Source organism: Equus quagga, chromosome 12, assembly GCF_021613505.1.
Source record: "Equus quagga isolate Etosha38 chromosome 12, UCLA_HA_Equagga_1.0, whole genome shotgun sequence".
Lineage (NCBI taxonomy): Eukaryota > Metazoa > Chordata > Mammalia > Perissodactyla > Equidae > Equus > Equus quagga.
In genome coordinates this window covers 36,500,826-36,527,098 of record NC_060278.1, presented here as the reverse complement: position 1 = coordinate 36,527,098, position 26,273 = coordinate 36,500,826, and the positions used below count along the sequence as shown (strand labels likewise).

General features: G+C 38.0%; 1 protein-coding gene across 1 annotated transcript in view; it reads left to right on the top strand.

Annotated features, from left to right (window-relative positions):
* FMN2 (formin 2) overlaps window positions 1-26,273 on the top strand; it is a 343,222-nt gene that overhangs the window by 199,634 nt on the left and 117,315 nt on the right. The window contains exons 9-13 of the mRNA XM_046679366.1: window positions 5,980-6,071; window positions 6,237-6,366; window positions 7,878-8,024; window positions 10,678-10,737; window positions 10,887-11,007. Of these exons, the coding sequence (XP_046535322.1) occupies window positions 5,980-6,071; window positions 6,237-6,366; window positions 7,878-8,024; window positions 10,678-10,737; window positions 10,887-11,007 (550 nt within the window). The remainder of the gene's footprint in view (window positions 1-5,979; window positions 6,072-6,236; window positions 6,367-7,877; window positions 8,025-10,677; window positions 10,738-10,886; window positions 11,008-26,273) is intronic.

The window sequence follows — 26,273 nt, the reverse complement described above, 5'->3', positions numbered from 1 at the left end:
CGTGAGGATTATATGAGATTATACATGTAAAACACTTTGCAGGGCGCCTGACAGATATAAAGTGCTCGATGAATGTCACCTCTTGTTTTGTCTGTGGATGGAACTTCTGGCTCTGAGAAGATCATTGTTGAGCTTGGTGAGAGTGATTTAAATAACAATAGCCAGACTGCGGGGATTCAAACAGCTCACAGAAGATGAAAGAAGAAGTCAGTATGCCTTCATGAAACTGTGTTAGAAAAGTAGAGGAAGAGAGGGTTGTGGAGGGATTCAGGGATGTGACTGGTCTGGGGAGAAATAAGTTTGAGGTTTAGATAGGAGAGAAGAAATAGTCTTTTAAAAAGTAAACTTGAGCATGGACCTGAACTGAGGGGAAAGGGTTTCAAAGAAGGAGAAATGAACAGGTAAATTATAGAAAGAGTAAGGTTGCTGCTGATGCTGGATTAACAGCGCAGCTATAAAGGAAAGAAACTTTATTTCCTTGGAGACAAGGCACACTCTTCCTTCAACCACCACCCAGCATAGAACCTGATTCCTGGCTGTTATTGATGTCACCAAATACATTGACCTCCGTTGCTCCAAAATCAGACATCCACTGGAACTTTAACCCACTATATCAACTCCTGGTAGTTATCGTTTCTGTTGTAGGAAGGAGAGAAACAGGTGAAAAGGTGAGACTGAATGAAGAGACAGGACATTAGGAAGAAATAAGGGAGTTTGCAGGAATTTCTATATAATAAACTCCAGTTGTTCATTCATTCATTCATTATTGTTTCATCAGATAGTTATTAAATGTTTGCTTTATTTCAGGCCTGTGCTCTGGTTACAATGATGAACAAAAATAGACTTTATCCTTGTGCTTATGGAGCTTTCTTTCTGATGTGGGAGTCAGACCTTAAATAAATCTTCATTTACAGTTGTGGTATGTGCTACGAAGGAAAGTGCATTTCTACACTGAGGATATGTTAGGAGGAGGCTCAGTCTCGATAAGGAGGTTAGGGAAGGCTTCTCCAAGGTAGAGATGGAAGCAGAAGCAAGGAGGTGGTGGGTACTGTGGAAGATGAGAAGTGTAGGGAATGTGTTCGGCTCAGGGCATGACATTTATCAAGGAGGAATGTGATCCATTTGAGGAACTGAAGGAAAGCTATTGAGAATAGGACGTATTCTGCAAGTGGGAGCATGGCATGAGACGGGATACAGAGGAAGGTGCTCCATGTGGGCTCTGTAGGCACCTTGTTGTCTGTGGTATTATTCTAAGAGGAATGTTTAGCCATTAAAGAGTTTTAAGAAGAATATGCATGTTCTGATTTACGTCTTTTAAAAAAAACCATTGGGTGCTGTGTAGGACATATGTTAGAGAGAGCCAGGGGTGTTTATGGGGAGACCAGGCAGGACATCTAAGTAGTTGAGTTGAGAAATGGTAGTTTGGACAAGGATGGTGGCAGTGGAAATGGAGAGTAGTCAGTGAGTCTGGGATCCAGTGATGCATCGGCTGTGGAAGTGAAGTGCAGAGAGATGTCTAGGATGATTCCTGGCTTTCTGGCTGGATGAGTGATTTTCCAGTTTACTGGAATCAGGACCACTGAAGGCCTGGGGGAAGAAAACGAGAGTTTATTTTTAGATGTGTTTTGTCTGAGATGCTTCTGAGATATCCAGGTGAAAATGTGGAGGAAGTAGTGGCCTATGGATATGGAGGCAGAACAGGAGCTAAGATATTTGTCAGCCGGTGGTCAGGTAGTGGATGCAGCCCTGGTGATGGAGACTGAGAAGAGCCAGCAGAGGGGTGGGAGGAAATCCAGGACAAGAGGCTGTAGCGTAATCAAGGGGAGCAACAGTAGGAGGCAAGACCACCTAGTAAACATAAAAGGGAGAGGGGCAAAGATTGAAAGATTTAGAATAGGAAGATTCTGAAACTGGAAGGAAGCTGAGTAAAGGAACTGGTAAAAGCTCGGCGTGGCACGGTGTTTCACTTTGTGTCCCTTAGAACACTGTTCCTTATGACTGTGACCATCATGTTCTCTCTCTCACAGAGACACATGTTTGGGATCAATTAAGTATGAGGATTCTGTTAAAATGAAAGAGTCTTTTCAACAACATCACCTCTAAGAGTATTTAGCACTGTGAGTCTTACAGATGGCTGTAGCGTGCGACAATTCCTAATGAGTCTCAGGAATCTAGGGTATTGTTCTGTGGAACACCGTTTGAGAAGCATTTGTTTGGCACCATTAGTAGACTCAGGCAGCAGAAATGCATATCACTCAATCTCAATATCCTTCTCTCCCTCTCCACCCCTGTTCCCCAATCTCTTCCTCTCCATGGAGGCAACAGTTTTCCCCAGGATTTGAAACAGCAGGGTTCAGTTTCAGTGGGTGTCTGGGTCAAAATGTTTGGTGAAAACAGTGAAGACAGCTAGGAATCTGGGTCTGTCCTGGCCAGTGGTAGGTGAAGACTGTGCCTGAGTTTTAGAAGTGATGACTCTGGTAACTGGTGAAGCATCCACCTTAGGAGCAACTGGGGTCCATTTCATTTATAGGCAAACACTGTAAATGTTGAGAAAGGGATACTCTGGTACAAATCTACAGATAATCAGGGTGGGAGTGGGAAGGGATGTGCAGTAAAAAGAAAGAAAGTAACGAAAAGGTAATCCTTGTAGTACTAGAGACTGAAATAGTTTAATTTTGGGAGGCGTGTTTGACCCTAAATGGAAGTGAATGATACAGGGAGAAGGAAGGTTTGTGGTTTGAATATTTGGAACTTGGACATTCCTTCATGGTATTAATTGAGGTGGAAGTGAGTGGCTGCTTTGCCCATGTCTTTGACTATGAAGAAGAATGAACCTCTTTCAACAGGTGACTCTCATCACCACTGGGAGGGCAGTGAAGTCATGAGCATCCTCTTCATTCATAGAGAGTTATATATAGTTGTAAACAGCAGTGGAAGAAGATTGCTATAGAGGGTTAAGCAAAGAGTCGGGTCATGAGCAGCTCGGTATGTTGTGTTGTGGGATTTTGCTTGAATCTGGAGCCTAACGTAAATCTTTTTATCCCCAGTGTCTGGTGTAATGCCTGGTAAACAGTAGGCCTTTAATGAATGGGTGAATGAACCCCTAAAATTCATCTTTTTAAAAGCCTGACCCTGATGATTATCTCAAACTGGTGGACCAGAGAAGAGCACTTGAGACTGAGTTTACTTTGGAGGTCAAACAAAGCCAAAGTTATCCAGAGGAGCTCTGGTCCTGGTACAAATTTATAGTCACTAGTTTGACATAGTTTCATGGTTGCTGATAACAGTAAGAGTTGGAGCCTTAGCAGGTAGAAAATAACTGACTTTTACTGCATCCCTCCTGCTTTACAAGAAGAAAGCCAACGTGAAGAGCACGAAGGTTGGTCATGATGCATTAATGAATAGCAGAATATTGCAGATTTGATTAACATTGCTTTGAAAACCTATTATGTTTTAGGCCTACTTCTTGTCCCTTTACATGCATCTGTGTTCCTGCATATGAGATGATGACAGGTGCACAGGAGAGTTGTGTTGAATGAATGTAGAGATGAGTGAAGTCATATGTTCCTGTGCTGGGCATACCTTTCTTCTTTCTTTCTTTACTTATTTGTGTATTGGCATTTGAAGTGACTAATTCTGTCTCATGCATGCGTACCTATCTATTTTGGAGTTCAAATTACCTCATAAGGACCTCCCATAAGACTCTTAGGATGATGATAAACAATTGGCATTGTCTCTATATCACTATGGCCTCAATATGTCCTGTCATTATCATCCTTCCTCTTTTTACATCTCTCGTCCCTCTGACTTGGGGGGCCTTCTTTTTTCCTATTCAACTATTGATTTAATTTCTCAATGTTTAGGAAAAAATTTCTTACTCCTAACCGTATACCATGAACCATACTAGTCAGTAGGACCACAGAGAAGCATAAGACATGGCCCTCCCCTCAAGACACCCCAGTCAAGAGAAGAACTAGACATATATGTATATTACCAGTAAGATGCTGTGATAAGTGTGGCATAAAATGAAGCAAATGTCAGGTTCTGTGTTGTCATTCTGAAGAGAGACTAATTAGAGTAGGGCTCAAGGTGCGCAGGGCCGGCTTTCCAGAGGACATGATCCTAAGCCAAACCAGGAGCACCAAGCCGAAGTGCAGGACATAGTCCAGGCTGAAGATCTGGTGTGGCGGTATGAGTTTTGGGTAGATGCCTTTGCCTTCAGAAGCACCTGGGAATGCAGGAAGAAGAGCAAATTTAGAGGCAAATCAATGGGCATATTCTTCAAAACATATTCTTCAAAACTTATCTCCTCTTTTTTACGAAGCTTTTCACCCTAACCTAGCCCAAAGTATTTTTTGCCCCGTAAGATGACAAAATTATGATCTCAAGCTATAGAAATCTTTGAATAGTTGATTGAATATAGAAAAAATTAACATAAGAAATATATCTTTATGCTTGAGTCCAAAATAATCAATTTCATAAATAAAGAATAAGAGAAACAGAATAGACCCTATAAATATGAAAAATATTTTCGGTATTCTTAACTTTAATATTCTTTTATAAGGTTACTCTGATCACTCAGTTGCCAGAAAGATGGGTATGGTCATTGTTAAAGGCCGTCTTGTTGCTTGGCTCTAAGTGGTAAGATGATAGTATCTATGGGGCTGGATCTTATGGGTGGCAATTATGATAAGTAAATAAGGTAGTGTTTACTCCTCTAAAATCCTTGGGCAAGGCCACAATAAACTGATGGGAAAAGAAGTAAGATTACTATGCATTTGAAATTCCAGAAGAAGGTCCCACACTTTTGAAGTAGCCTGGGATATTTGCTTTAAATAGCCCTCCTTTACCTCTTTGCTGCATCACATTCCAAAAGCAAATTTGTCAGACCCTCAGAGGATCCACCGATCTGTCATCAAATCCTCTTCCCTGTTTAAAGAAGCTTCCTGTGAAGAACTAGTCTTTGTTAGTTAATCCCATCAACTGGAAACCTGCATTTCCTACAATCAGTGAGTCAGACAGAACATGGCTTTGTTTAGAGGAAATGCATGGGGCCTCAAGACATCTATCAGATTCTGTCTTCTACAGCAGTCCGCGGCTGAGCTGCTTTTCTGTTTAAACAAATAATAATGCTAAAGGGATTTTAAGTTCTAGGGACTAGACTTAAATTCAAGATATGGTGGTCTACGCACACTTAATGCATTTGGAAAATGTGGTATTTTGGACTGTTGCGAAACATCTTTGTGAATTATAAAATAAATACAAGACTGCAAATAAAAATCATGCAAATTCTCCGTAAAGAAGAGTAGATCTGCGCTTCTCCAGCTGTTCTACCTTAGGTTAAAAATGCAGACGATCCTCTCCTATAAAGGAACAAATTTAGAATGACGAATTTTTAGCTTAAGATAAAGGGTGAAAGAAGGCCTGGAGCCTCTTTTGTATGAAAAAAAAATTCAGCAGAAGATTCAAAACCTTTTATTTTTGTTCCATGACTTAATAATTCAATTATGCTTTTCTTTCTCCTAAAAAAAAAATAGATGTAAATAATGACTACAATAGTTAAAGAAGTACTTTTTTCCTTTAAAAATCTTATAACAACTTTAGGATCAAATTACTTCCAAATTTAACTTGATCGATTCCTGAATAAGAAATACCACTTAAAAATGAAATTCTTGCATTCTGGAGAGTATTATGAAAAGCCAAAAAACGAGAGGAAAATTGTATTGTTTTAAAGCACGCTTGAATAAATGTTTTGCAGATACTAATAGTCAATAGCATTATTTGGAAGATTTGGAGATGATCTGGTTTGCGTTAAACTTATTTACACTTTAAAATGCCTCATGAATTAAGTCAAGCTTTACTACAAGCAGATGCTAAGAAATATGAACATATAGAGAGTTTTGCTGTATTCTGATCATCATTATCTAAGGGATTCAGTGCACTAGATTTTGAAAAACCACTTGGCATTTGTTTTTCCAGAGAGCACAGTCAGATGAACTGGAAAAAATTGAAAAGCACAGCCGGTCCTCCAAAGACAAGGAAAATGCCAAGTCTCTGGACAAACCTGAGCAGTAAGCATCCTTCGGGACCCTGCAGAGGGCGTCCAGGCTGCGGGCGGGCTCTTCCCACTGGGAAAATGCCGTGTCTCCTGTGCATAAATGTTGTGAGTGATACGAGGATAAACATCTGTTTATATGAATTATATGTTTCCTCTTAACTTGGCTTTATTTCCTTAGGTTCCTTTATGAACTGTCACTAATCCCCAACTTTTCAGAGCGAGTCTTTTGCATCCTGTTCCAGTCCACCTTTTCAGAAAGCATTTGCTCAATTCGTCGCAAACTGGAATTGCTACAGAAATTGTGTGAGGTGGGTTCTGGTCCATAGAGAGCTGAAGCTTGGATTCTCATATTGAATTGTGTTCAGTCCTGTTCAGATTTCAAAAAGGTTTTCTTTCGTTTACTCTAAGTACTCAGAAAATTGGAAGCATAGCAGTCCCACAGAAGAGAACGTGTTATGATTGAGCTTCGAGATCAAAGCAAGTGTTGAGGTTGGCGTGCAGGGCCGCAGGGCCGCATGGCTCGAGCATGGTCGTTGCGCGTGGACCTCCAGAGATTCCTGTCCCTTCTGCTTTTGCCACAAAATCTCTACTTTTCGGGGTCCTCTCATACATCAGACTTGCTACTGAATGTGATTTGAAGGCATTTCATTCACTTTCCTTCATTTTTGGAAGGACCCGTCAACAAATTCTTGATGATTCCAACCAAATGATTCAGGAACAGCTGTATGACTCAACAGAAGATAAATATTTTTTTGAAAGCAAAGAATAAATGCTTGGCAGAAATTGCCAATATTAACATTTAAAACAATTTGTTCAAAATCAATAGTACCATTTGATCTGGTTGTGGTAAATCATTTGGAAAAGTAGTAAGACGTTATTAAAGACACATTTTCAGAGGAAGTGACATGCAAATTCAAGTTAAACTTCATGTTTTAGAAGGAGTGAATGTGAACTTTTCAGGAGTAAATCAAAATTTGGAAATTAATCTTTATAACTGTGTTTTAGTTTCCCACAACTCATGCCAAAAATTTGAATAGCTCCAGAGGTAGGTACAGTTAGGATGATGGCATGACATTACTTTGTAGTGCTTCTCCTGTTAGAACCTGATTTGTTTTCCTTGCAGTTACATGATACGAATGGCCTAGACTGGGATCTCTCAATTTGCAAAAGTATACATGAATGGTTGATGGTGGTGCAGCTTTCTAAAGTTAGCTTTGGAGACCCTGCTCTTAAAATATACGTAATAATGAGCAATAATGAAGTTTGAATGTGACTTAAAATTATGAGTGTAATGTGACTATCTGCCACTGACTTAAGGTAGTTCAAACAAAACCTCATGCAGATCTTCGTCGACTTACAGTAGGGTTATGTTCTGATAAACTGTCATTAAGTTGAAAATATCGTAAGTCAAAAATACATTTAACACACCTAACCTACCGAACGTCACAGCTTAGCTTAGCCTACCTTAAATATGCTCAGAACACTTACGTTAGCCTACAGTTGGGCAAAACCATCTAAGACAAAGCCTATTTTATAAAAACAGTTGAATATCTCATGTAGTTTATTGAATCCTGTACTGAAGAACAGAATGGTTGTAAACATCTGGGTTGTTTACCCTCGTGACTGTGGGGCTGGCTGGGAAAGCATCTCACTGCATATCACTAGCCTAGGAAAAGGCCAACATTCAAAATTCAAGTACAGTTTCTACTGAATGCATATTAATTTTGGACCATCGTAAAAGTCAAAAGACCGTAAGTCAAACCATCATAAGTCAGGGGCCGGCTGTGTAAGAGAAATTGTTCTTTGCCCTGTTTTGCAGACATTAGCAAACGGCGCAGGGGTGACGCAGGTTCTGGGCTTGGTTCTTGCCTTTGGCAACTACATGAACGGTGGAAATAAGACCCGGGGACAGGCAGATGGTTTTGGATTAGACATTCTTCCGAAGCTGAAAGATGTCAAAAGCAGCGTAAGTGTTTTGTGTGAATGAATGTAGGCGAATTGAGGATTAGACATTTTGTTTAGTAATAAGTTTGACTATAACCCAGTTGCAATAAATCCTTCTTTATGTTCCAAGGTCGAAAGTGTCTTTATGTTCTGAGCTAGACAAAAGTAATGGCCGTCACGTGTTTGTGATTTTGTGAATAATGATGTTTCCTAAAGTGAGTAATTTTGAATCCTATGTCTAATGAATAATTGAGTAGACAATATTTTAAAATAAAAATAATCATTTTTTCACTCTACCTTTACCATATCTGCCAATATTTATCCTTTTGGACTCTGAGGGCTAATTAATTTCCATAAATTAGACAGTATATCCATTACTTTCTTCTTTTCCCTGTTAAGTAATGGAAGCCAACAGGTCCAAAACAAAGATGAGTAAAAGTAATTTGTACATAAAATATAAAAGATGATCCTATTTTCCTACGTATTGTTTTGGTGCTGGTGTGTGTGGGAATGCGTCAGCTCTTTGCAGGCCTGATTACTTTTTGGTCCTACTTCTGTAGATGTGTTTGTTTAAAATGAACATCTAAGAGATCATGGGAGTGTCGGTAGAATTATAGGATTAGGGAAAACACCATGATGGTCAGAGTTAAAGTCTGAGATTTTAAACTTCGAAAGTGATGGAATTCTATTTCTTTGAAAAAAGAATCTCCACGTAGAACTTGAAGGAAATGACGGACATGTTTTTAAAATATTAAGTTTCAGTAAACAATTGGCTTATAGAAATGAAAATATATAGAGCTGTCCTTCCTAGATAATGAAATAACCTCCCTCACAAGAAAGGAGACTTTTTTCCAACAACTCGTGTGTTTATTCCTTCATGCATCCCCTCATCCATTCATTTAGCTTCTTTCTTTGGGCTTTTCTGAAGTGCCACACACTGTGCTTTTCCAAAATTGAGAACAACACAGTCCTTTCTTGGAACACCAACAGCATATAATTTTTGTGATTTTTTATGGTTATATTTGTTTAAATGCTGTTATATTTGTATGATGAACATTTTCATAGGAACCTCTAATATGTCAACCGGACAAATCCCATTTGTTCGAAAACGAAAGCTCTCTTCTGAACACACGATACTTCTCAAATAGTTCTTAACAACTGGCTGTTGGATTGAAACAAGTCACTTTTGCAATTAGCATTGGGATATGATGAAGATCAACATAATGTTTAACTTATAAAAATGGATCTGAAATAGATTTGGATAATTGTATATGAATAAGGGATTATTTGTTTTTGTGTGTTGGTTGATATGTCTTATTTAATCCCCCAATAAGTTAAATTTCATTAATTTAAATAATTAAGGAGTCATCTAGATAAAAATTAAAATGTGTCAAGAAGCAAGATTTTTTTAAAATAATTTCACTTGCATTCTCACAAGTGCTGGGCAAGATCTTCCTAATTTGGTTCTTTCTCCTTAAAACAAATAAAACAGTCTGTACTCCATAGTACCATTTGTAGGCCTCAGGGACAGAGCTGTGCTCAGATCCCTCAGAGTTTTCACTCCGCGTGCCCATCAGCAGGCATTTAATAAATGTTTGGTCAGTCGATTCAGGTACTGCTAACCATTTCGTTGATTGACAGGTTAGGAAAGAGGGAGGACATCAAATTGCTTAAATCATTTTATAGGCAAACCCTATTTCTAATAAATCTGTTACTTTTATTATTTTGCTGTACATTACTATGTGATTGATATGTTATTATTATTATCACTATATATTACTATGAGGGAAATCTCTAATAGATATAGTACCATATCAAGTCAAATTTGATTATAAAGGAATATGGCTCTTTTTATAAATAGGGGAAAATCGTGTTCCGATTGAATATCTTAGGGAAAGTAGTTTGTATCATAGGGTTTTTAAATATATATATATATATATATATATATATTTGATCTCTCACATTCAGATTATCTAGTACTAATTTTGCATAATGCAAAAATATAGTTAAAAATTAATGCCTCTAAATGTGCCAGAAAGGAGGTGGAAAGCTGATCTTTGAAGACTTAGATATGAAACAATTTTACGTTTTTTCCTGTAGAGCTACACACTTTGTATTATTTATAGCTGCATGGATGTTAATTCCTCAATCTCAGTTGCCAACATAACGATTTATAGTTAGTATTCGCATGTTTAAAGCTCCTGCTTACTTAAAATAATACTTAATTGTTTTGTTTCCCTAATCTATGCTAATAGGCCTCAGTCACACTTGCTGTTGGAGTGACACCTGTTGGTCCAGCTGTTTAGAAATGCTGACAATATGTAATCATTTCAGTTAGATAGTAGTTATACCTTTTACTAATAGAACAAAAGTTAATGAACTAATTTTCTAATCGAGGAGGGTAAAGGCTGGAAAGTATTTACAGTTGTGGACGCCACCCTTATGAAGCAGCTGTGCGTCCGCTCGGAGCTTCCATTGGAACACTGGGGAGACACAAGACCTGCTCCGCCATGACACTCCTTAGATAGAGCGATGGAGTCCTCCAAAACAGAGAATTGCACATTTCGCTCCAAATATTCTCGTCCGTCTATGCGGATCTGCTGGAATTTATTTAACACCTTTATATTTAATAATTTGTAAAATGTATTTTTACTTACTTTGGTCTTTCTGCCTAGGACAATAGCAGAAGCCTTTTGTCATATATCGTTTCCTATTATCTTCGAAACTTTGACGAGGTAGGCCAATTTTTACATGTAGTCATATTTGGTGGTTCTTTGTTGTTGACTGATTGGGCAATATTCGTTGTTGTTTTGCCGTTGCTGCTGTTGTATCATTATTTATATTGATACTGATTTGTTTAAACATTGCCTTTCTTGCTAATTAGGATGCCGGAAAAGAACAGTGTGTCTTTCCACTGCCAGAACCCCAGGACCTTTTCCAGGCCTCGCAGATGAAGTTTGAAGATTTTCAAAAAGATCTCAGAAAACTAAAGAAGGACTTGAAAGGTAACTTATAATCTTAAAGAAACTCATGTTTGTTATTTATGGGGTTTTTTTCCCCTGAGGAAGGGTGTCCCTGAACTAACATCTGTGCCAGTCTTCCTCATTTTGTATGTGGGATGCTGCCACAGACTAGCTTGACAAGCATTATGTAGGTCCGTGCCTGGGATCAGAATTGGCAAACCCCAGGCTGCTGAAGTGGAGCATGCAAACGTAACCACTACACCACTGGGCTGGCCCCTATTTATGCTTTTTTTAATGAAAGAAGGAGTTTTTAATGTTTTTGAAGAAAGTAAAATCTTTTACGGCTATGTAGAACTAAAAATTTCTATATGTGGCAAAAGAAAAATTTTACCAATAATGTGATTCTTTTGTTTAAAAAGTTATGTGTATTAGAAATTTAGTTATTGAATAATACCTTGGTGATTTGACTAGCAATCTCTTTGACCAGGAGCAAATTTGATCATCTTGTTTTCACCTCATAGCCAAGAACATTTGTACATTTATCATGTCGTTGTTAAAAGATAAATAGTCCTGGGGCTGGCCTGGTGGCGCAGTGGTTAAGTTCGCATGTTCTGCTTCAGTGGCCCGGGGTTCACCAGTTTGGATCCTGGATGTGGACCTACACACCACTTGTCAAGCCATGCTGTGGCAGGCATCCCACATATAAAGTAGAAGAAGATGGGCAGAGATGTTAGCTCAGGGCTGGTCTTCCTCAGCACAAAAGAGGAGGATTGGTGGCAGATGTTAGCTCAGGGCTAATCTTCCTCAAAAAAAAAAGAAAGATAAATAGTCCCTCTACACCCTCCCTTGGTATACTTGCCCAAGATTTTGTGGCTTATGAACTTTACTGGGAACAAAATATCTCTTTTATATATTTGGTCAAAAAACATATGCATGTGTAATGTTTTATCATTAGTCGAGAAGCTTTATATCAAATCGTTTTTGAGAGTCTGAAATTCTTCAAATTTCTAAGTTAAAAGTAACATTCATACAAAAGCCAATGGTTTATAAATTTTTTAATTTCTGTGAGCAAAATCTCTTTATTTCCCGTTCATGAGGTTTCTTGTTGTTATGGAGTTGAGAACACCTCGGCTAGCTATTTAAGCCTCTTTCCAAGTGTGCTAAGCACGGACAGGGAGTGACTAAATTTATGTGAGATTTTCATTTGATGATGTTTTACTAGATGAGAAGAAGAGGCTTGGTTACTCTGTCCAGAAACCAAAAAGATGATATAACTTTTAAGAGATTCTCTTTCAATTTCGAAATGTTTATCCAAAGATATTGACCTAGAATCAAATTTATGGAGTTGTTGTGTTCTGGTCACAGATGCTTTTATGTGGATTTTCAAAATAGCAACATTATATCGTTTGCTTGTCGTTCCTAAACACTCAACTGGGCTTGATGTTAGGCATTTGCTAGGTGCAATGGGTACCAAAAGATACAATCATCGCTGTCGAGGAGGGGTGAGTCCTGTCACTTAGGTGTTCCCCCTTAGGGCCTCAAGTCTGGGTGCTCATTGACTGAGCCCAAGAATGACTGCCTTATTTTAAAAAGTAATATATCAAACTGTGTAACCTTTGAATAATATTACATTACTAAGTGTTTGAGTTAACTATGTTTCTTAAAACAATAAGAAATTCTAACCACTCATGTATAGTATTTATTATACTTCAAAATTATGCCAGGTATCTTGGTTTGCTTATGAAATTCTACACACACACATTCTCTCTGATGTGGTGATTGGGGCATCTCTGGGGTGTCTGGAAAATACTTCACACTTGGATCAACAATTCAGTGTTGCAAAGTAGGATGTCATAGTTCACAGGTGGCTTAGGTGAGAGGAACGGTAATCTTGTTACCAGGAAATGTGTGTTTGCTTTAGTTGGTGCATCACTTTGGAATGTGGCCTCATTTATTTTTCACATCTATGTGCTTTCTTACTATGTTAGGAAACATACATGTGGCCATGGAAATGGCAAGTTCTCACAAGACTTAGAGCTGAAAAGAAAGAACTCACACGAGGCAATGGGTTTGAAAAGGACGAGTAGCAGGTGGCACTGAGTGCTGTTTCCTGTTGCACATCTGTCTTCTGGAGCAGTGTGCTGACTGTAGGAGTCTGAATGTTGAAGGAGCATCTTAGCAAGGTTTGAGGGCCTCAGAGTGTGAAGGTGATGATTTTAACCCCAAGGTTGTACCCTTTCTGTAAGGGTTAGGTGAACTTCTCTGCAAGCCGGCCCCTCAAGTAGCACCTGTAGCATTTGCTCAGCACAGTATTTGCTCAAGTTTGTTCACAGGTTGTTCCAATTTGATGCCCTAGAAACGGGGAGTTTATGACCAAATGAATTTAAGAACTGCTGAGTTAAGATACATTTAAAAGTAATTCCCAGTGTTCTCTGAAAGCAGGGTTGGCAGCAGTCCCCCAATTTATTTGACCCCAGAGCACTGCTTTTGCAGAATATCTGGTAGGTTCTCTAGTTGGTGGAAAGCATTTTAAGAAATGCAAGTCTGGTACCATGTTAGTAGCAGAGGCTCAGCGTTTACCTGGGAGGAACTCAGAGTTGGGGTGGGGACATGAACTACAGTTCGTGAAACGATGTGGTTAGACATTCTGTTCTTGTAAAAGGAGATCAGCTTGAAGAGCTGTGTACAGGGCTGTCAAACTCTGAGGTATCCTTTAAAAACGGTCGAAAATCATAATTTAATCATACCTCTTATTTTTTGCTTTTCTAAAATTTGAATTTTTCCGTAGAAAATAAGATGTTTTGTGACACGAAGAAGGAAATCTTGTAAATGCGGTTTCTGGGAAAGATTTAGTATGAACGTAGCATTTCATATCAGCAAGCCATAAAATAAAACTGCCTCGTGTCCCTTCTTAAGATGAGATGGGTATAAATAGCTAGATACATTGATCTGACTAAATGGGAGTCAAATGGGAGACTATTGGATTATGTTATTTTGGATATAATTACTTTAAAATCATGTCTACTTTGATAAATGTAGCCTATTATAAATGATTCCTTCTAAGTGATCAAATTAGGCAGTTCATTTAATATTATTTAATATTCAAATAACCTATCCATTTTTTTCAGAAGCAAGTCGTTTTAAGGTTCAGGAAATGAGACGAATTATGTAAAGAACTGATCCCAATAATAAATATCCAATAACTATTGGCTATTCATAAGGAAAAAATAGGATAAATAGTGTGATTAATTTGATAAAGACAAACTAGAACCATTAAATCACTCATCTTTTGGCGCCATCACTTCTGCTTCTGACGATAGACTTGGTTTTTATTTCTAAGGAAAGACTGAGAAATCATGTGTTACGGCTCAGACATTTTAATAGACAACTGAATCTCAGGTTAGCGTTTTGTAAGAACATCCACTGTGTTTGGTTTCTGTACCTGTTCCCAAGATTCCCACAGCTCCTCAGGGTGCTGCCCTGGCTTTCTGAGCTCACTGACATGTCGTTTGTTAAGCAACCTGATCTGCTTTTGATCTCTTCTGGCTGTCAGCAGCTTTTCTTGATGCAGTCATGCCAAATGATGACTTCTGTTCCAGTGCCTTTCTTGGGTAGAAATTGTAGCACTTGCCACATGACTTAAATCAACTCAGCATGTCCAGAGCATTGAGCCATTAAGTTACCAGAACTGGGCAAGAATGTTCTCATGCAAATTCTTCCCTGTATCCTTTACCCCGCCCCCACCTTCAATACTTGGCTTGAAAATGTTTAAAATTCAATAACTACATCTTCCAGTTGAAGTAATGTCTGTGTCCAGAGATATATAGGGAAAAATCGGTCTTTAAACTTGTTGGTATTGATTTATATTTGTTTGCAACGATTATATTTACAATCATAAATTTCTATTTATTTTTTTGTTTGAGGAAAGAAAAAATGATGTTATAAACTCATTTGAAATGCAACCAATAGCTATTTTAAAAATAACTTTTTGTGATTTTAAAATGAATATCAGTTCAGCATAGGGACGTCAGACAACATTGAAAAATGTAGAGAAGAAAATATATTTATCTGTAATCTTACAGTCCAATAATAAATAACATTAAAACTTTGGTATGTTTTTATCTGGGGTGTGTGTGTATTGCACAGCACGAATTATACCTTTGGGATCATGACGCATATAATTTTTGTCCATTCTTAGATTCTCTGTTTTAAAGTTAGATAATTTAATTTATTTACATTTACTTCTGTCTTCTTTCTGGTTTTCTGTTGTCTTGACAAATTCTTCAATATTCTCCTCCTGACTCCTGCAATACATTTTGGAAGGTATAGATAGTATTTCTATTAATTTGTTGGCTGATCTTAAATGTTGACATATTTTCTTAATTTATATAATTTTACGACATACTATAAATTTACTTAGTTTATTTTTCTTCACAAATAAGGTGAGAGTTTTAGAACATTCTAACTAACAATTAAACAACTTCTATCTTTTTCTAGTGTTTTTCCAGACTTTGGGTCCTATTATTTTTCTTTAAAAATCACTAATATTTTATAATCATTAGGAATAACATTTACCAATATATTTGTCGATCACTATGCTACCATTGTTACGTCCCATTTTTCCCCTTCTCATTTGGTTGTTTGCTCAGGATTGGTGGGTGTTAAACACTTATTCTGAAAGTGACTGAAAAAAAACTTTTCCCCCTCTTTTTTGAATGATGATTTTGCTGGATATGGAATTCTAGATTGACTTATTTTTCATCAGTATTTTGAAGATGTTTCTTTTCCTTCTGCTGTCTCTTATCACTGATAAGTCTGCTTTCAATCTAACTGTCATTCTTTTGTAGATAATCTGTCTTTTCTTTTTTGGTGACTTTTGTAATTTCCTCATTATCCTTATTCATCTTTGGCTTTGCTTTAATATATGTAGTATGAATCTATTTGTTTGTCTTTTATTTTGCTCTGTACTTAATGAGAACTTTCACCTTGAAGACTGATGTCTTCCTTCTGGTCTTAAGAATTGTCAACAATTATCTGTTTTCGTATTCATCATTTTTCTCCTCTTTTCCTGAAACTCTTTTTAGTTGTACATTGGAGCCATTTGGTCTAACCCTCTATGTCTTCTAACTTTTCTTTCATGTTTTAAAAGTCCACCCCCCTCTTTTGCTATAATCTTCATGCATTCCTCAACATTGTGTTCCGGTGCATTAATTCTCTCTTTTACTCTGTCCAATCTGGTGTTTATGTTGTTCAATGCAACTATTTTTAAATCATGAAAATTTAAATGATTTTTGCTTAAATTATAATTTAATTTAATTATAAATTAAATTATCATTGTTTGATAATAAGTTTTTTGTTTCCAAGATTTTCAATATTTTTTTAACCGTATCTATTTTTACCTTTAAAGTAATTTCTTGTTCTTATTTTGGATATTATCTTTTCTTTACCTCTTTGATGTTTATAAAAATGTATTAAAGTCCTTTTTGGATTTTGTATAATTTTTGTTTCATCTGAAATGAATCTGTCTTTCATTTGTTAATAGCTATAAGCTGTCTTTCTACTCAGTTTTCTTTCTGGCATTGGAATTTTAATTTGAAACAGGTGTTAGAAAATCTGTTGGCTAAATGAAGCCTCTTTTTATAAATGACATTCGACTGGAACATAGCCATACACACCCACTGTATTGTCTGTGATTGCTTTTGTGTTACAACTGAAGAGTTGAGGAGTTGTGACAGAAGCTGTCTATCAACCTGTCTGTCCCTTGCTCTCTCCCTTCCCCTGACTCCCCAAATCCTGCACTGTCTTGATTTTTTTCAATTGCTTTGACTTGGCCTGCATATGGCCCCCAGGCCAGAACCAAAGCTTCTGTCAGCAGCCTGGTCCTACCCTATGGGCATATTAGATTTATTTCAGATTCAGTCATCAAGCTAGTGAGCGACTTGGCTCAGGTCTTGCCCGGAAAGCTGTGCCTGCATACTCCTGCTGCCCCAGGCACACAGCTGCATATGGGCTGTAGCTGTTTCATCCTCCTTTCATGAGTTGGGGCACCCAGTCACACCTCTGGGTTTCCAGTCATGAGACCGGTTCCCTTCTCTGCTGTGTGAACTTGCCCTTCACCAGTCTCTGTGTAAGCCACGATCTTTACCTTCTCCTCCACATACACACTCCAGTGAGCTCTCACCTAGCACTGTTTGTTAACTTGGGTTTCTCTGATATTTCTGGTCCAAGGAGATATTAACACTTTTTTTTAAAGCATATCGTGTCTGTTTGGTTTTCTCTTTTTATGGTGTCATTCATTGCTGTGTGTTTTCAATGGAAGGAAGGTGCAGCCTGTGAATTCATCATTCCATTTGACTGAGCATATATATTCACTTTTATATCTTACATTTTTTTCATGCTGTAAATTATAACATGAACATTTTCCCATGCCATTTAATATAATTCAGAAACCATTTAAGATGATTTCATAATAATCCATCTTATGGTTATGCTGTAATTTAGTGAATAATTTGATTCTTGTAAAAAAAATTAAACTCTTCCCAAGAAATATCATTTTGAGCTACCTTATTCATAGCATTTTTACTATATCTCTGCTTATTTCCTTAATATAAATTCTTAGAATTATAATTACAAGATCAAAAGCAATGGAACATTTTTTTCAGAGTCTTGATATTTATTACCAAAGTGCTTTCTAGAAAAGCAACTTATGAATTTAATGGGTGGGTTCTCTCATAAAATAGAACAGAATAATAAAATTTACGAGATTTAGATCAGTAAGGAATCTTAGAGATATTATAGTCTAATTCCTTAGTTATCATTCAATAAGTTTATTAAATTAATAGAAAATACAAACATAGACCCACCCCTTATAACTCATAGATTAATGAGAGGACTGTTGGAGATATGAATTACCACTATATAGTACAACAAATATTTTTTAGTTATGTAAATAAGATACTCTAGAAACACGAAAGAGGTAATGATTAAATATACTTGGAAAATTATATTTAAATTGGACTTTCAAAGATCAGTAAAATTCTCTCCAGGGGAAAGAAAAATAGAATTTCAAGCATGGGAAAGAGCATGAGCAAAATCAGCAGTTTTGTGACTATTTGGGCTTTGATTGTCTCTTGACCCATGAGGCCATGGGTTTCTCAATTTATATCAGGTTTATATCTGAGGGCTACAAAATATTTGTACCTGATATTTGGCTCATTGCAGCAGATTCATTACTGGGGTTAGACTTGTGCATACCTATGGTTTGAAAAAGTTTCCCACCCAGCAATTTTGATCTGCCTTTCAAGGTCACTTGCTATGCCTACTGTGTGTCAATGTTTCACGTGCATTAACTCGTCTAATCTCTGTGATGTATATATTATCATTTATCTTCCCTTTAGTCGTTAGGTAACTACAAGTTAGAGATATTGAATATCCTGCAAAAGGTCACATAGTATGTGAATAGTATGTGATATTGAACCTGGGGGACCCAATCCAGAGCTCACTCTCTTAACGCCGACGCTAATGTTGCCACCTGTCAAGGTTCACTGAATGGAACCCTTCAGGGGAAGTTCGGCGTTGACTGTCCTTAGCCTTTAACCCATGCCTGACAACGATCTGGACTCAGTGAGTGAGTGAACCAATAAAGTGACAAGAAATGCATGGTAATCTTGGATATAACTGGAGCATAGGGTGCTCAGGGGCGTGGAATCAGAAGATGGCAAGGTGTCCTTGTGAACGTCTTGAGGACCAACCGCAGAGTTTGGATTCAGTTCTGCAATCATTGGTTAGCCATGGGAATGCTAACATGCATGTTTGAAAGGCCATCATGAGGAGCATGTGAATGATGGGTTAGAGGAAAGGCTAGAAAGAGGAGACCTACCTGGTCAGAGATGTTGAGGGCATAAGCTAAGGTCCTTGTGGTGGGAATGAAGAGGAGAAAGGGGTCTGGGAGTCTTTGGAGACACAATGGAACAGAATTCTGTAATCGCACTGATATCCAGGGTAAGGAAGAACGAGGTACCTACAAGATGACTCTTCAATTTCTAGCTCATATACCTGGATGGATGCTAAAACCATTACAGAAGGGAACACAGGAGGAGTGAATAGAGATGGAAGGTAGTCAGTGACTGATTTGGAGGCATGTTTAGTTAAGATCCTTCAGAACTACAGGAAATTATGTTAAGAATGAAGTGAAAAATATGCACTGAGCATGAGAATAAAGTGAAAAACATGCATTGAGCGTGATAAGCCTGCAGTCCTGTTCTGTCTTGACTAAGATCACAGCTCTAAGCTGAGTCAGCGCCAGACTCAACTTCAGCACGCTTTCCACCACCCACTCAGCCTCTGGTTCAGGGTGCTTCAGCCACTTACAGTGAGTTCCAGAGTCTGTTTTTTATTAAATCTAGAATTATTATTCTCTGCTAAAAATCAAGAGCATCCTTAGCATAAAAATGATACAATTAAAAAACCCCTATTGTAAGATTTATTTTAATTAGAAAATAGGTAAGAACCAGGATTATTCGAATTACGGTGTACTTTAGCATGGCAGATGAAAAGGTGGAAGGGATACAAAGGGAATCACATATTAGTTGTTGAGCTCTGTTCTTTGTATATGGCATTCCTGTATAACCGTGTCTTCTGTTGCATTGTGTGTATCTGTCTCATGTAATGTAAATTTTTATAAGTAATCTACCAGATTTCACTATCCTTTTAGTCTCCTTTAAAACAGTGGAGATGTATTTTCACTGCATGTAATTTTCCTTGTTGGAATTTAGTGTGTGTCAAGCTTGTCTGTAAAGACTGAGCCTGGTCTGTTTAAGTCAACAAAGTTTGTCCAAATGTGTGTTCTCCTTAAAGGCAATTGAACTCACAACTGGCATTTATTGAGCACCTTTTGTTGCCAAGAGATTTTGCTTGATGCTTGGAGGGAAAAGATAAATGATAAGTGGGTCCTGTGCTTAAAGAATGTGTCGTGTGGTTGAGAAGCTAAACACACAAACAGATAATTACACTATAGTATAGTAACAGTGTTGACAAATAGAAACAGGAAGCAGAGTGGAAGATGAACCTGATGCTACCTAATTGGTTAGGGAAGCCTTGAGTTAGGAATTGCTGTTAGAATGGAGTCATGACTTGTGAATACTTTACAGGTGAAATAATTTATGGAAGGAGATTTGAACAGATGAATCACCAAGTTCCATTTTTGGAATTGCAAGCGATCCTACATGACTCAAATGCCAGCTGAGTGCAGGGAAGTAGAAAACGATGAAACCATAGAGATATGTAGCAACCAGATCATGAAAGCCAACATAGGTCTGCTGGATAGGAAGATGCTAGATGGCTGAGGGATGTGTGTGTATGTGGAATAGGTGGGAAGGAGAATGAGGAGGAGGCAGAGAAGCAGTTCAGGCAGAAGAAAAGTCCACTTGCCCCTGTATTCTTGGAAGATAGTGAGCATGAGATGAGAGAGAAAGTTTTCTGATCATGGAGATAGTGCAAGTTTATGTGCTTTATAAGGAGTTTGCATTTTATTCCATATGCGATATCCAGCCACTGGAGGATTCTGTTTAGGGAATTGGAGTGATATGATTTATGTCTTGAAAAGATTGCTCTGGCAAGCAGAGAATTGGGGAGACCAGTTAGGAAGGTACTCAAATAAAAGATAATAGTGATTTTGACCAAGGAGGGAGACAGAAGAGATGGAAGAAAACTGAAGGAATCTTTCTAATTTTTAAGGGTAGTGAGAGTGGTATACAGTAATTATTTAAATTTTTCTGTGCACAGTGGTAATGTATAAGTCCTTCTTAAAATAATTTTATCAATCCATAATTTCCATCCAGTTGACACTGTGTAGGTTATTGTAATGTTAGTATAATCTCTGTCTCTCCTTCCGTCTCATCTCCACTTCCCTCCCCAGACCAATGTGCAGATGTACTCAATTCAAATAAACATTTTTCAGGATTCTTAGACTTTTCATGCTGTAACTCTCTTGACACTCCATTAGTTTCAGTGGTAATTTTGCTAGATGAAGTGAGAGCTAATGAGAAGAAAATCAAATCACTGCTCATTTAATTCTGAGATTTGATCCCATTTATTCATATTAGGAAAAAACAGTAAAGTTGGGCTTCCTCATTGTCGCTAATCACTTGCTTTTCTGACCCAACTGCCTTGAGAAAAACCACAGCTAATTAAAAGTGATTAGTTCTCTGACATTTTGAGTTAAGGTATGTTTTCTTTATAAGTTATCTGTGATTGTATTACAATGTGTACTTTGCAAAAATGTTTTTCTTTTAGTGCAATAGCCAACTTAGATTAATTCAAAGCCATAAGATGCCAATTTGCACAGAGACCCAGTATAAGCAAATTATCACATGAAAGCATAGTCTTCACATATGGAGTAGGTGGTCTCCATGGGATTAAAGTCATTTACAGCAAACCCCATGCGAATGTTTCCTTCTCTGTCACTGAGGGTCTGCAGTTACTTTTTCCACTTTCATTTGGCAAACTCCTACTCATCCTCTATACTCAGCTAAAATAGTTCCTCCGCAGTGAAGCTGTCGGGATGAACTTGCCCTGTGGGAGAACGTTGATAAAAATATACTGGTAGCTATGTAAGTGGAGATGTGCACGGGTGCGTGACAACATGTTAAAAGTGAGAGTGTATCGCACCTGGAATTTCATCTTGGGAAATGCTACTGATTATTATCCTTTTCAAAAATTTAAAAAGTCAAAGAATGTGAAATATTGGCAGAGATGTTGATTAGTGAGAACTCTTTTACAATGATGTTGGAAATATAAATTGATGCACCTTCTGCAGAAACCATCTGGCAGTATCTCCTTAAGTTGAAGAAATCCGTACTCTCTGGCCCAGCATTTGGTCCCTAGATGCATACCTCAGTGCACAGGTGATGATGAGATATATAACTGTGCTCATATTTATAGCAACAGCACCAAACCCCTCAGATGCTTTTCAACAAAATAATTGCTGAGTAAATTATGGTATCTTCTTTCAAAGAGCTTCTACAGAACCATTACGCTACATTTATTGCCTTAAAAATGGATAAATCTTGTTAATACAATCTTAAGGAAAAACAAGGCATAGAAAAAATACAAACAGTATGATTTCAATTTTCAAAGTTCAACTATATATTTGTTTAACTAAACAATTACTCGTTAAGGGATAGCAGGGGGATGAAAAACACAAACGTGAAGATAGCGGTTATCTCTGTGGCCAAGGGTGAGACGTAGGGAGCACATGGGACTCTTCCAAAATATTGCTTATGTTCTATTTCTGAAGTTGGAAATTGGGTATATGTTATGTACATATTATACATGCTCCTCTGTGGTTATGACATCTTTAATAATTTTATTTAAGAGGAAATAAAAATAGGCAGCCACCCAGGAATATATCTGAATTAGAGTTGAAATTCACTCATATGGGCCCCACTAACTTAAAATGTGTGATTATTCAGCCTTTTTTATTCTTTATGAGGAAATTATATAGCTTAGCAAATTCAAAGAGTAAACATGAAGAAATACGAAATTTAATTAAAAGAACAAATTATGTTTAAGAAGTCTTTAAATATATGTTTCAGATGAATGGTACTAATATAAAACCTTTTTTGGGAAGTATTAATCTGAAAAACTGGCATATTTTCTAGTGAACAATTCAAACAGATATTATATATAAGCAATTAATAAAAATAAAATTCAGCACTGGTGCCAGAAAGTTGTTGAGCACTTAGGGAAATATAATCCATTACTTTTGGTCACTGCTTCTCCTAGTTCTGAGTGAAGTCAGGAAAACAGAAACCAGACTTGTTATTTTAATAGAAATAATTGAACATAGAAAATTAGGTTAACACATGGAGGACTGAAAAGGTGAAAAAGGGATGCTCAGGTCAGTGTTGGAACCAGCTGTCATCCCTAGGGCCAGGGGGACAGAGTGCAGAGGTGGGAGTTAGCAGAGACCCAGGAACTTCAGGGAGAGAACTCTCTGGGGCTTGGACCTAGACCTTGCGGAGAGGATGCTGCCTGTGTGAATAGTGCCTGACGAGCTGGCTGGGGGACTCTGCGGAACGGGACTGAGGACTCAGACGATGTGTCCGCAGAGCTGAGATTGAGGAGGTTGGGAAAGGTGACCCCAGAGAGCTGGGAGCGTGGAGTAGGGGGTTCTGCCTGGCTGCTCTGGTTCTTTCGAGGGGTGCACTGATGCTGGATTTGGGCTTGTGACAACAAGCCAGGAACTGGAACCACCTGCTGATTTGTGGAGAGGAGGAGTCCGGGGGCGGTGTTCATGGAGCAGCAGATCCCTTCAGCTGCCCTCCTGCTCCCCCTTCATCCAGCCGCTCTCTTCCGTCCTCATCAGTGAAACCTGCCAGGGAGCCAGATGGCAAGGGAGAAATAGTTTGCTGAGCCCCAGCACCAGGGTCCCAGACCTTAGTAGCGAAAGGTAGTTTGGGAGCTAAGAGACGTGCTGTTTACTTATTTTGGTGTTTAATTTAAATTATTTACTTGCATTATTCTAAGGTGACCTCACCCATCTCTCTTATGGCTCTCAAAGTTCAGAATAAGTGGAAGAGAGTCATAACTCATTTGGAGATACTTAAGCCAGACCATACCCTTCTCTTCTCCTTCTTTATATTGTCTTCCCACTTTATTTAGTTCTTTCAGTGTTGCTTTCGTAGACAACCTCACAGATGATTATACCCATTTCCAAAACTCAGAGAAGAAAAAAATCCAAACAGAGGACAGATGGAAGATTCTGAGCAATGTCTAGTGCAGCAGAAAGGTGTCGTCCTGCTTGAGCAGCACATTTCAGTTAATGATACTCCACATCTTGTTTGGTTTTGATAATAGTTGACTTGTTGTTAACTTGGTTATGCCTGTGATTTGTGGGTCTTTCCTAGCAGACCTCTGCCACCCTTCTGTGCTACATGTGGTCTTCTGTTTCTGTGTCACAATGCGTACAACTTTGTGTGTATGTCTGTTGGAATTCATGGCTTCTGACTAGCCCTATAATTTATCAGGAATATCTAAAATTCTTGTACTGTGTTCTGGAAGTTGAAACTTCATACAAGATTCTAATTAATTTCTAATTAATGAAGTAAAAAAACAATAGTTAACATACACTGAGACACTACTATTGGCGTGAGCACCTCACATACATTAACCCTTGCACTAAACCTACTGGATGAGGCAGTTGCCATCGCCATGTTGCAGAAGAAAACCAAGGTTGGCGAGATTCCGGAGCTTGTCCAAGATCTCAGGTAGCCGGGGTGGAGGAGCAGTTGAAATCTAGTTCTGCCCCTTACGAAGCCTGGTTTTGTATTCTGGTGTGCTGCTTCTCTATTTTTTTTTACGAAAATAGCTTCCTTTTCTTCATCTACATTAATAGAATATGAAATGATACCTGGAAATACTGGTTATTAATCCATAAAATGGGTAGGGCTCCTAGGCGTCTTTGACCACTGTCCGTAGAATTTCCCTCTTCACCGACGGGGGGATGTTAGAGGTTACTACAGCTGTGTTGGTAAATTGCCTGGAATACCTAGAGTAGTTTCAGATATTTAGGTTGCAGTTACTGCTCTTTTTTTCTTTTGAGATATGTTTAGTAGACTTTAAAACTTCCTCAGACTTAAAAGCCATAAATCCCCTAATAAGTCCTTAATTTCATTCCATTTCTTTCTAACACTTATTGTTTGAATGAGAGACCAGATGGTGCCTCCTTAAGCATTTCAATAACTGCCTCTACATTTCAAATACTTCCTAATTTTCTAATAATTTCTTCTTAATGTTTTCCCCTCCTGCTGCATGTGTTTCTTTTTCTTCTTTTCTATGGTTCTTTCCATACCTCCCCTTTCTTTCATCCTGTGAATTTAGGAAACTCAGAAGCACAAGACTTTTGAGCCTCAGTACTTTACTTTGCTTTATATAAATCTTTTGTTAATTCTGTGTTCATGGACCCAAACTAGGAAATATTTCCTTTTAGAGCTGATCTGTCTTGAATTTTGATTTCTTAAGCACTGAACAAAATATTGCTTCCTAACATGAAAGCAGACACATGAGTAAGAGTTTTGCTCCTTGGGGACAGTATGCTTTGTCTTTAAGCACTTTAAATTCGTATACTAGTTTTATACCACAATGGAGCCCACTAGCAAGACACCATTCCTGAAGCAAACAGCCTCGGTGGCATCTGTTTCAGTTGACGGGTATCACTCATTGCGGCTTGATTACGTGGGGCTTTTAGGAAACTTCGTGATGTCGGTGAACGCCTGCCGTGTCGCTTCCTCCAGTTCTAGCATCAGCCTACGTCAGAATTGGAAGATACCGGCAACCACAGTGCCTGTACTGCTCCAGAGACTCGCAAGGCATCTCAGATGTCTAGGCCAGTCCTAGAGGTCTGCAAGTACGCTTCAAGTCATCGTTTAATGACATTTTTGGAGGCAGCCAATATGAAGCCAGGCACCCAGGCAAGATCCTGTATAAGCTTCTGTGTCAGTCACTGATGCCCTCGGTACACATTATTACTTAATCCTCTGAGTACAATTTTATTATCTCCCTAGAAAATGTCAGAGGCTTTGCTTTGAATAAGTTTGCATATGTAGTATATTAGAGTACATTGTATAATATTTTCAGTTTTATGTAAATCACTTTTATACTGAAGGCATTATAGCATTTTGTTCGTAGAATGTAATCTTAAAGAATTTATTTGTACAAATCCTAAATGTTTGAGCAGTTTGTTAGTTTTTGAAAATACTGTGGTTAAGGATGGACTTATTTGAAAAATTCTAGGACCATATGTGAAATATCACAAGGAAGTTAGTTTGTGATAAGGTCACTTTTATTATTTTATTGAAAGATGCTGCATCTATCATCTCAAATATGGTTTAAAACAATGAAGTAGTCACTTTTTGCAACTATCTTAGGAAAGTTGAATATTTTTACTTATTTGGAAAAGTAGAGCTTGTAAGTTGTCTTGAAAAATATGTCCTTGGTGACTGTTACCAGTGTGTTTGCTTGTCACCCTGATGTGCCCATCAGACCATCAGTTAAAGAGATACTGTGACTGTAGCTATAGAACCTTCAGACTCAACCTTCAGCCAGATGTAAAGGAAAAGCGAGCTTGACACACTCTCTGAGACGTGCTTGACTGTTCTTAAAGTCTAAACAAGGAATTGTGTAGAAGCCCCTAGTCCCAGGTCTTAAAAGTCCAAGTTAGGCCAACTGGGATGCCTTGTTATTCTTTGTTGTTGTTTGTTTATAACTTTTTATTTCGATATAACTCAACCTTACAAAAAATTGCAAAG